The following is a 12,072-nucleotide window of genomic DNA, read 5'->3' as shown; positions in this document are numbered from 1 at the left end:
ATATATATATATATATATATATATATATATATATATATATATATATATATATATATATATATATATATATATATATATATATATATATATATATATATATATATATATATATATATATATATATATATATATATATATATATATATATATATTAGTTGTGATTTAAACAATGCATATTTGCATATTTGTGGAGATAAATACCCTTTTTGAATATTTTTTTGTAAATCTGTGATGAATATTTTAGATATAGTGTAAATTAAATATTTCAAGTATGTGATAAATATTCTACATAAAGCGTAAATTAAATATTTCTAGTATGTGAATTATATTAGTTGTGTATTCTAGATATATTGTTATGATTTGGTATTTATAAATAAAATAAAAAAGCACAATGCTTTAAAAAAAAGTGTTCTCAATATTTACAAATTTAAGAAAAAATTTTCCGTAAAAATAATTATTAGTATTTAAAAACCAAATGCTCTCTTTTTCCATCCCATTAAGATGTTTTTAAAACAAATTTTGTGAAAATTTAAGAGTGCTCTTTAATGGTTTAAAAAAATGAATTTGAAGGCCAAACTTGAGATAATTTTATATGACCTTGACAGTTTTATGTATTCAATGCCACACCATTATCATTGTGATTGTAGAAATGAGATGACAAAATCATGTAATTAAAATATATAAACTAAAATTGGTAAACAAAAAATAGAAGATCAAAATTGCATATGGAGTAGTAAAAAATATAATTAAACCTAATATCATTTTAAGCATTTGTCTCTCAAAAACACACTTTAAAAAAAATCATACAAGTAATTTTATTTTATTTTGCAATGTATTTTTTAACAAAGTGAAACTATTATTTATTTCTAAAATAACTTTTAAAAACATAATTACCAAGTAATGTAATGTAGTAACATTTCTTGGCAATGTTATAAACAAATTTGGATTTGACATTCATATTCCATCACATCACATCATTTTTCACTATAAGCTCTTGTCCTATACATGAAGCGTCCCAACATATATAGTTGCATAAAATGAAGAATATTAATAATTCTTTCTTTCATCAAAACATGATATCGACTCACATGAAGCTCTGGTTACTTGTTTCACCTGCGCCACTGCTATTGAAATGTATGAAAAATCAGATTCATGATCGAATTCTGAAGTGATTCAAAAAGAATATTTGAAACAAGAAAGACTAGGGAAATAAGTCACCTCTTGCGCTTTGTTTTGGAGCCAGTGGAAGATGAGGGATTAGTGTGCCAATTCCTTTTTCTTTGATTAATGAACCAGTTGTTTATTTGCTTTAATTGAAGTCCTGTTTCCTGGACCAACCTTGCTTTGTCTTCTTCCTGAAAGTACATTCACGAGTCCAATATGATTAGCATTCATGGAAGATACAATTGCCCAGCAATATCAAGGTTTGGTATATGAATTCTTAATCAATTAGGAGTAGTAGGTACATTAATTGGGACATAACATTATCACATTATCTGATCACAAGTCATGCTTGTCTCCTTGCTCATTATTAGTTGGACTGAAAAAATAGAGGCTCTGAGATAAAGCAGACTAGAGCTCTCAAGTCAATTTGCAAATTCAAATAGGAAAATATTAGTTTATCCTCTTAGAGAAGAAGTATATTTGATGAAAATTGTGAGGGTATAAATTATGTTCTAATCATTCCATCACTTTCATATTGTAATGGGTTATTCCAAAATTAGTTAAACTAAAAACATTATGAATTATAAGGTATACAATGAGAAATGTAATTAACAATCCAGATTTTATATAAATTATATCTTGTACTTTTTTCTGTATAACTTATATAATTTTATGGTTTAAAAATGTCAAGTTTATTATGAGTCCTATTTATCCATAATTTTACTTTTAAAAATTTAAGATTATATGCTGTAGTTCATCTCACATATTATTAAAGATAATGACTAGTCTTCTATATTTATTTTTATTTTTAACATTTGATTGTGATTAAAAAAATTAATCTAGAAATATAAATACAATTATAATGTATCATTGTCTCAACTCTTCAATTTTCAAAAGAAAAAGATCTTGAATTTCCAAATTTATTATGAAAAATAAATAAAATTTAACTAAATATTGTATACACTAGGATTCAAAGTCAAAATATTAACCTTTTATAACATATATTTTAACAACTTAGTATACAATGAAAAAATAAATATCACTTCATTTTTAGACAAAATATTTTTTTATTAATTATTAATAATCATTTATAAATGTATATTAAAAGGAGGTAAGAAAACTATATTAATTTAAGAGTATACTTTTAGATAACATAATTAACATTAGTTTCAAATTAAATAAACAGCACTAATCTTAAGATATCTTTTATATTTTAAAGATAACTTTTATTGTAAATACCAAAATGATCAAAGAACGGTGGGGTAAAACTTTAATAACTTGTAAATCTCTAAAGTTTATACCGATTAACTATAAAATAAAATTTTATTTCAAAATTTAAAGTACAAATCAATAACTTAAAAAAAAAACTAAATATGCACCTCCAAAATGAGTTTAAAAAATTAATATAACATTACATATCTTTTTCTTTTTATATTATAAAATTTACTATTTTACTAAAAAATATAAGAGTTTATATTTAGGTTTTCTAAGGATGATATTAGAATGTCCCATTAAAATAATATCATGTAATCTTAATTTCACAAATAATAAATTAAAATATTCTACCAAGGAGAACTTAATTAGACAAGTTAATTAAACAAACATTCAACAAAAAATACTTACAGTAGGATAAGGCCATTTTGAGTGGGACTGCCACCAAGCTTTCAAAAGGGAGGTGGTATCACCAGGAAGCTTTCCCGCTCTTCTCTTGCGTAGAATTTCTTCTCTTATGTCCACAATCTTACTCTTGTAACCCTGATTCAAATACAGAAATAAATTAACTATGAAAATCATTCCAATCTTATTCAAAGTAACAAACAATTACTAGGGTTGCATGTTATAGTTACCTGTTTTAGCTCATGCTTTAACTCCTGCCTCACACGTTCCATTAAAGATCTTTCACTTTCAGTGGGAACAAGTGGACCAAAGCTGAGACTATCACCGCCATCAAGGCTTCCTTCGTATAAGTTTGCATTGCTCTCTGCTTGATCGTCTTCATCGTCTGACATTGTTGCACCAGTTCCTTCACCCGGAGATACACCTGTTCATGCATGCACCATTTATGGCTTCATCACTCTTATTCCTAATAATCAGTCTTCAATCTATTCATTTTCATATAGTAACGGATCTAACCTCTATATTGCAAATTTATTCAATGATAGCACTAAATACTTGTTGTAGATTTATTAATACTTTTGTAGATGAATATATATATATATATATATATATATATATATATATATATATATATATATATATATATATATATATAATTTATGTGATATTATATGAATAAAACAAAGATTTAAGTGAAAGTTGAATTAACTTACCAGTCAAGCTTTGTAGAGACTGCTCCAATTCCCAACAAGCCATAACAGCTTCCATGGCATGGACACGGACATGCTGTTGCAATTGTTCTTTAAAAGCACAAAGCAGGAGAACATAATGCGTCTGCAACAAGTATAGTAAGAGCAAAACATTTAAGTTAAGAAGCATAAAATATTTGAGATGCATTAATTTGTTCAAAAATAAACTCTAGTTTACTGAGGAGATTAGTCTTACATAAAGAACTCTAGTTTTGAATTTCATCTAGCTAGCATATAATAATAGGGTAAATATAAACAAAATTTAAAGTATATTATTATTATACATATATTATTTCCCTTACATTTCCTTAGTTATGTATTGTATTAAGAGAAATGATATATGAATAGCATACCTGTTGTATTAAAGTATATACTAGCAAAGAAGTTGACTTGTTCAAATTAGAGCAAATTTTATCAACTTTTTGCTTTATATTTAAAACCAAAAAGAGTTAAAAGGCTAAGATAGTTAAAAAAGAAATGAGCAAACTCGCATATAATAAGAATTGGATTAAAATATATTATTGGTTGTTGTACCAATACATATGAATTATATGATTGGTTGGATTTTGATAGTGTGAATGACAAGGACGGAATCATCCACTTCTTGCAACATGAAGGAATGATCATAAGACGACAGATATGTAAAATATGCAACGGATTGAATTGCTCACAGCACTCTTATTTCATCAAGTGTTTGTTTATAAGAAAGTTAACATAGACATTAATAAGCTAGACAATGACGCTTCCATCAAGCTTCCATCAATGCAAACACTACCATTAAGAAATCAAAAGTGAAAAGAATTTAGCAACAAACACAATTTTCTGAATCATAAAGGTTACAGGTGTGGTAAAAAAGAATACAAAATTGATCACCCGAAATATTACCACAACTTTAAGTAAGTTGTTAGAAGAAAAAGTAAATTGGAAAACTCACAGTTGCAGCATCCTAAGTTAGACTCATTTAATGACTCTCTTTTCCCTATAAGAAAAAAAATCAGATTCATTTATTCACTACCTAGACTTACAACAGTCCAACATTTATTTTGAAACTACTAAAATAAAAAGAATGTTACTTTTTCCATCATCTTCTTTTTCTTTTTCTTTATAATTAATTCTGCAACAAGCACCTACTACAATCATGTAACTGTAATTCTACCCTAATCAATTAACACTGCCCCTTTACTGTTCTTTAAAGTCTAAACAACAACAAACCCCGGAAAAGCAGGAAAGAAGATCCAATTTTCACATAATATGAGTAAAATATATATTTCAATTAAAAAACAAAAGAAACAAAAGCACCAAATCTAGACTAAATACATAAACGGTAGTATAGCCAAAGCATAATAACAAGTTATTAAAATCACAAAGCAGCTTAATTATATATAAACCAAATATTATTGCAGTATTGCTATTCCACACAGTTGGTTAATTAGGTTAGGCGCAACAACAATAAAGAAACAAACACAAACACAAAAATCAAATCATTCAAATCCATTATTGAAAAGTAGATTAAAGTTTAGTGGTAGTGGGACAATTAAGAATAATAGAATAAATTTGCATGGATAAGAAGATGCATATTATATTATTGATGCTAAATAATAACAAAATTAGGTTTGAGTAGTTGTTGTAACTTGTAACTAACCATGAATTGATCAAGCTCCTTCTCATCTACAACACCGTTAGCAAGTGAGGAGTACTTATCCACCACACGCTGCGTCTGCTGAAGCTGCGCGTCGATCCGAGGAAGCTGATCGACCGGCGTAGCGATTCGCAGACACGACACGTGAGCAGATAGAAGCTGATCGTAGAGAGGATGTCCAAGAATATCTGCTTTGTATTGTGATAACTCTTCTGATTCTATGTTGCTGCTTTCCGTCCGGTTTCGATCTCGGCTTTTTTCCATCATGTGAATTCCTCTTCCGTCGTCGTTTTGCGATGTGTCTGGTTGCAAGTGGAGGAAATTCTGTTGCCGTAGGTTTACGGCGTTGTTGAGCCAGTTCGGCGCTGATCCAGCTCCGGCGCCGGTGAACGGTAGTAGCCTTTGCATGTCTCTGCTTTGATTTAACTGTTGCTCTTCTGTGAATGGTTGAAAGTTAATTTCATGTGATAGGTGGTCATGATGATAAGCCATTTGCTTAATTAATCGCTTTTTCTTTTATGCTTATGCTTTTTTTTCTACTGCGAAATTTGATTCGATGTCATGACGGTGAGACGTAGAAGATTTGGCGGAAAGAAGTTAGGGTTGAGAATTTTGGTGGAGAATTGGAGGTGTGAGAGAGAGAGTTTAGAGGTGATGAGAAGGGAGAAGAGGTGTGGAAAAGCACTTTTTAATGGGAGAAGACTTTTTGAAAGAGGAAGACACGAAAATCGAGGGCTATTAGAGTCTGAAGGAATCTAAAGGTTGGGATTGGTGATAACGTGCAAGGGTTTGTGGGGCTGCCTTATTGTAGATTTTCATGTCATGTCACTATAATAAGACAAAGATTTATCAATGAGATTATTGTTATTTTTAATTATGCCAATCAAACATTGCTATATGCGTTTATAAAAATGTTTTTGCTATGTATACATTTCTTTTTCTTATAACACCATTTTGTGTGAAGTCCAACAAATTAAAAAATTTATTTGTTTATTTGTAAATAAAAATTAAGTTTTTTTTAATAGAATTATTAATTTATAAATACCAATAATCTATTTACATATTTAAATATGCATATATATTATCATTAAAAATCGAACTTAAATCAACAACCTACACTCATTTCATTTAATTCAACTAACACTTATCATTTATTTATCCTATTAACCTAAATAAGTCTTACCCTCTCATTTTATTTATAAGAAAATTATATTTAAAATTTAATAAATATATATGTATTTAAATTATATATTATTCAGGTATATATATATAAAGATAAAAAATAGTTTAATTTAAGATATGATTTAAATATTTACTCCTAATTTATTTGTAAGAGAAAATTAATCTAAAATACATTATTCTTTCAAGTTCTAATATAATACTCTCTTTTCTTTATTATATAAAAACATTTGACTTTTAAATCTATTAAAATAATAATCTATAAAACATTTGACTTTTAAATCTATTAAAATAATAATCTGTATGATTGATTATTCAATAAATTTAAATACATATTTTTTATAATAAAGTTTAGAGTGAATACTCTAATTATATAGGATTATCTTTTAGTTTTTTCTTATCACTTTTTATAAGACCCTCTCCTATTTTAAAGTTTTATTAACTTTTTTACCAACATTGATCTGACTATATTACATCTTTTATGTGATTTAGAATAAATATTATTAAAAAAATATTAACTAATTCTCTAGGTAAAATTGTAAAATTAAGCAAATAATAAATAAAATTAATACTCAAATCAATTTATTTTAACTCTAGTGGTTTACTATCAAGGATCATATATTTAGGGATGAATTTAGTATTGATTTTTAAAAAAAAATTGTTCCTATTATTCTTATTATTCTCAAGTCAACATATTTTATTTTAAATTTATAATGATAATGAATCAACTAATATTCAATAAAGGTAATTAAGGGTATGTTTGAAAGTTTGAAGGAAAAAAGAGAAAAAGGCTTTGAAAAAAAAGAATGATAAAGTGGAAAAAATTGAAAGATTTTGGTGGAGAGGTTTTGGAGTGATTGTTTTTATTCCTATCAAAAAATCTCTTAATTTAAAGAATTCAAAATTTGTATTGAAGGGGGATTTATGAGGGTTTTGGAGTGCTTACATAAACTTTTCAAATATATTTTCTGTTGTTATTAGTATACTGAAAATTAAAAATTTAGTAATGATAAACAATCTTTTATAATTCTATACAAAATCATTCTTTTAAAAAATATCAAATATTTTTCTATATTTAAAAAAAAATCATATTCGGAAGCCTTCCCTTCTCCTCCCCTCCCCTCCAAACTCTCAAATAAAATCTAAGAGAACTTGACTATCCAACTTAGAGTATTAGTTATGGATATAAGAGTTAAAAAGAGAAGTAACATCGGAGCTCCCTAAATCAAGTGATGGCATTTGAAGGATAAAAACAAGGGAATTTCCAATATAAGTTCTGGAATGGATGGTTCAGAAAAGCATAAGGAAGTACAAATGATAATGTGGACCAAGATGACACAAGCATATTACTATGAAAATGCCGTTTTGCCGCAATTATAAAAGAGATACTATCATAGTTGACCAGTCGTGGTAACGTAGGGTGTGGTAGTATGTGTCAGCTTTACAATCACGAGAAAAACCTGGTAGTGCGTTACATATCACTACGGTTGATTAAAAAACAATAGTAAGGTGTGGAGGTCATGAGTTCGACACACAAACTGTAGTGAAAGACTTAGTGTACCATATTTCACCACCGTTATAACTAGAAATCATTGTGATATGTTCATTTTAGTTTATTATAATTTTTGTGGAATACTTATTTCACCAACTATGCAATAAACATATTACTTTTCAATCTGATTAAGAAATTAATAATATGACAAATTAAGTTATACTAGAAGAACAAATTACATTAATCAATGTGTTTCGAGTTTTCTACAATCCATTATTTGTATCTCACTCTTGGACGGTTAGAATTTGGTTTAATGCTTGTATTTTTTCAGTTAACACTTCCTTTTTTACTAATTCATTCAGAAATGTACTAATTTTGCATAATGAAATAGTAAAAAAGAAAGTGTTGATTGAAGAACTATAAACATTAAACTGAATTTTAATAGTCAAAGAGAAAGATACAAACAACGACTTGAAGAAAACACATAAAACAATTATTAATGTAATTGTTTTCTAACATAACTTAATTTCTATATTATTATTTTCTAATTCAATTCGAAATGTTATATATCCAGTGAGAGGTTGGGAAAAGACTCAAACCACATATAATATAGTAAAATCATATTCTATGACAAGTTGATTGAACGTAATGAAAGTGGCAATCTATAAGGTATATCATTTAAAATAACAAAAACATCAACAATAACACAATTTTTATCAACTTACATTAAACAACAACATACCTTACCAACAACATACAACTTTTATTAACAAAACCAAAATCATCAACAACATACAACTTTTATCAACAACATAAATTTTTACCAACAACAACAAAAAAAGGAAAATTGATGGTGCTGGGATTCAAATCTTGTAAGCCTTAACATTTACCACGGTTATTAGTATGGACCGTAGTAAATTTTATTTTAATAAAATAAAAAAAAGAGGCGCCTAAATTAGAGATATTACTTCGTTGATTGAAAAATTGAGGTAATAGCATCTTACTATAGGTGTATTTTGTAGTAAAGAAGATATTAAAATAATAAATAAATAGATGTTAAGGGAATACATATATTTTTAACCTAGGGATAAAGAATCATGGTGGTGGTGGTGAAATGAAAGTGTTCAGAGTAAGAGTAAATTTAGAGTATAAAAATAATTATTTTTTTGAAAAAATAATATATGTGTAAAAATGCTAAAACTTATAAAAAAAAGTATAAGAAAACTAATAAAGAGACCAATAAGGCAGTAAGTGAAGGAACAACACAAGATTTTGTCAGTTTATTTCAATATTTAAGAACCAAATACGGAGAAAAATCTATATATAGGCTTGCTAAGGGAAGAGAAAGAAAGATCATAGATTTGAATCTAGTGGAGTTTGTTAAATATTGTAGTGTTATATTTATAAAAAGCCTAGAAAAAATGAAGGGGGGTATAGCTCTTAGAGAGGGAAAGGGCCATATGTCGCCCCTAAGGGGAATTGTCTCTCCCTAAAGCGTCTCTCACTCGCCCTGTTATGGGAAAACATGAAGAAAGATGTTTCTTGGGAAGAGAAAATTCAGAGTCAACAGTTGATCCACATCCTCCTAGAAAGTAGGGATTCAAAGACTCGCTACTTTGACTAAGTGGACGATTATCATTCTCAAGAAACCCTAGACCTCAGGGTCTCTATAAATACTCCTCCTCTAACAAGAAAGAAAAAGATCATAACTTAACCACATATCGCATAATACACATTGTCTCTCACCTCACGTGTGTTAGGCTCTCCTACCACCGTAAACACCGGAAAACCACCATGTAGGGCCTCTTGCCGCCGCAGAAAAGCCCTTATTTTCATAAACCTACTAACACCTTTGAGTATCCCTTCCCTTTAATGGGATATCACACACACTTGTACTTTTAGACCAATACAAAGATGAAGAAGAAAAATATTGGTTCATCAAAAGGACATAATGGATAAGTGGAAGATATATTTATATAATTTATTTAATGAAAGGTACAATATATCATTAAACTATAACAAGTAAAAGAAGCATTGAAATGGAAGAGTAAGAGTAAGGCGATTAAGCTAGACATTGTATGTATTCAAGTGTGAAAAATTCTTGGAGATAGAGGCATTGAGTGGCCCACCAAACTCTTAAACAAAAATATAAAGTCAAAGCAAATATCGGTTTTTCCAATTTATAAGAACAATAGAGATATAAAAATTGTGAAAATTATAAGGGATTAAACTTATGAGTCATGTCACGAATTTATGGAAAAAAATTGTGTTTATATGTGTTATACTAGTAATACTGACAAATGGTTTTTATGATAACATTTGTTAAATGATTTTGATCGCTACAACTCTTTTGTTAAATGATTTTGATCGCTACAACTCTTTCAAAGGTTCTTGACGTTGGCATCTAAACATGAAAGAGATCACCCATGTTTCACTAGTCAAATGTTTTAAGTTACATTTGAAAGTGTCAGACAATGTTGAATCAAGAAAATAAACTTGAATTCTTGAAGTTGTGAACTCAAATATGTGAAAGAGTGAAATCTTACAGGGTGCTACACATATCGTTATATCTAATTTTATCAATTTATTGTAAAATAAATAAGAGTAAATCTTGAGGTATTAAGACAATGCACACACAAAATATTTTAAAACTTCTCTTCTCTTTTGATAAAAATTCTTAAAATAAATTCGGACAAGTGCTTAATTGATCAAAAGCTTTCTTAAACGGTTAAAAAGGTGAATCAAAGTGTAATGTCTCTTGATCAATTAAAGAGGTTCTTATTCAATTAAGTAACGTCAAAAATTGAACTATCCTATTTTGTCCTGGACTAATCAATTAAAATCTGAAATAAGATACTTTTTTAGCCAAAAAAATTTATATATGAAGAAAGTTTCTCCTCATTTCAAATCACACTATTTTTCTAATAATTATTTTTTACTATCTTTATTTCTCTCATTCTTTTATAAAGTTATTTTTCACTAGAGTCGTCTTATTAGAGAGTGAAAAAAATTATTTGAGAGTTGAGTTGTACCGTTAATGTGATGTACTGGCTCATCCGAGAGTGTAGTTCTCTTATGACTCTTTGTAATAGAGTTAAATATTGCAAGCTAGACCTAGAAAAAGTTTGGGTGAAGGTTATTCAATTGAATCTGTGTAAAAACTTTAGTTAAGGTTATTAAGTTAAACTTGTGTAAAAACTCTAATTGCTTATAAAAGGTTTGTGGATTGATTTGTGCAAAAGCTATATTTTTTATAAGGTTGTTTAGGCTGATTTTGTATAAAAACTCAATTATTTAGAATAGAAATTTTAAAAAAATAAAATAAGGTTTGTTAATTTTTATTGGACGTACGATAGAGTTCATAGAAATATTTTGTGAAAACACTAATGAAAAAAGAGATACGAATTCGAATTATCTAAAATTTATAACGGGAATATCAATCAGTGTCCTAACACAAGATAAAAACTGTAATTTTCACATTAACCCTAACCCCTTACATGTTTATTTTAGATGTATTCACAAAATACATTGTTTTTGTAGTCGACTTGATTGTTATATATATATATATATATATATATATATATATATATATATATATATATATATATATATATATATATATATATATATATATATATATATATATGTGTGTTTTTTTTTTAATTAAATCATAGTAATTAAGCAGTTGTAATAATACTATTTTTTTTTAATTGCTATAGCTTTTATTTATCTATGAAAAGGAATTAATTTATGATTGTAAAAAATGATTTAAAATAAATAAAATATTATTTTAAAGAAACTTTTAACATAGTTAAACATTAAAAGAGAATATTATAAAAATGGAAAAAAAATCTATGATTCTATAATAGAGATGCAAGTAGTTTTTTTCTTTCGTTTATACAGTTTTATAATTGTTTAAATTTTTATAAGAAATCATTCTTTTTTATATTGAGAAGTTCACTTAAATTTAAGAATAATTTTAGTAGACACTATACATAGAGACACCCATTTAGAAAGACACACACTTATTTTAATTAAATAGATGTGTCCACCGCCATTTAGAAAGAGATTGTTAAATAATTGTATTTCATAAATTAGTATACATGTATCACTATTTCAAATCATACATATTTTTGAGTTACTAATTTAATTATGAAGATATGGTTCCGAAAGCGGACACATTCTACCGACGTGTTGTTTTTTGTTTTCTTGAGATATTATTTAAAATTTGG

The 12,072-nt window shown here is 27.3% G+C and overlaps 1 protein-coding gene across 2 annotated transcripts; it reads right to left on the bottom strand.

Annotated features, from left to right (window-relative positions):
* Positions 1-898: 898 nt before the first annotated feature.
* On the bottom strand, positions 899-6,047 carry LOC127085016 (homeobox protein knotted-1-like 3). 2 transcript variants are annotated; one of them, XM_051025605.1, is made up of 6 exons: positions 5,173-6,047; positions 3,495-3,615; positions 3,012-3,205; positions 2,788-2,919; positions 1,219-1,355; positions 899-1,124 (listed from the first exon to the last, which is right to left on the bottom strand). In XM_051025605.1, the coding sequence occupies exons 1-6, from the start codon at positions 5,659-5,661 to the stop codon at positions 1,085-1,087; spliced, it is 1,113 nt and encodes a 370-aa protein (XP_050881562.1). In that variant the 5' UTR covers positions 5,662-6,047; the 3' UTR covers positions 899-1,084. The 2 variants fall into 2 exon arrangements, with proteins under 2 accessions (XP_050881562.1, XP_050881625.1); XM_051025668.1 differs by having other exon boundaries at positions 899-1,121.
* Between the last annotated feature and the right edge of the window lie 6,025 nt (positions 6,048-12,072).

Source organism: Lathyrus oleraceus, chromosome 1, assembly GCF_024323335.1.
Source record: "Lathyrus oleraceus cultivar Zhongwan6 chromosome 1, CAAS_Psat_ZW6_1.0, whole genome shotgun sequence".
NCBI classification, from domain to species: domain Eukaryota; kingdom Viridiplantae; phylum Streptophyta; class Magnoliopsida; order Fabales; family Fabaceae; genus Lathyrus; species Lathyrus oleraceus.
The sequence above is the reverse complement of the archived record's forward strand: the minus strand, read 5'-3'. Positions and strand labels throughout refer to the sequence as shown.

Bases quoted from the DNA above. Each gene is read 5' to 3' on its own strand.
- LOC127085016 (XM_051025605.1), bottom strand. From the start codon at position 5,661: ATGGCTTATCATCATGACCACCTATCACATGAAATTAACTTTCAACCA. The intron at 3,616-5,172 runs GTTAGTTACAAG...TACTTGTTGCAG, and splicing joins AGGAGCTTGATCAATTCATG to ACGCATTATGTTCTCCTGCT. The intron at 2,920-3,011 runs GTAACTATAACA...TATTTGAATCAG, and splicing joins TAAAGCATGAGCTAAAACAG to GGTTACAAGAGTAAGATTGT.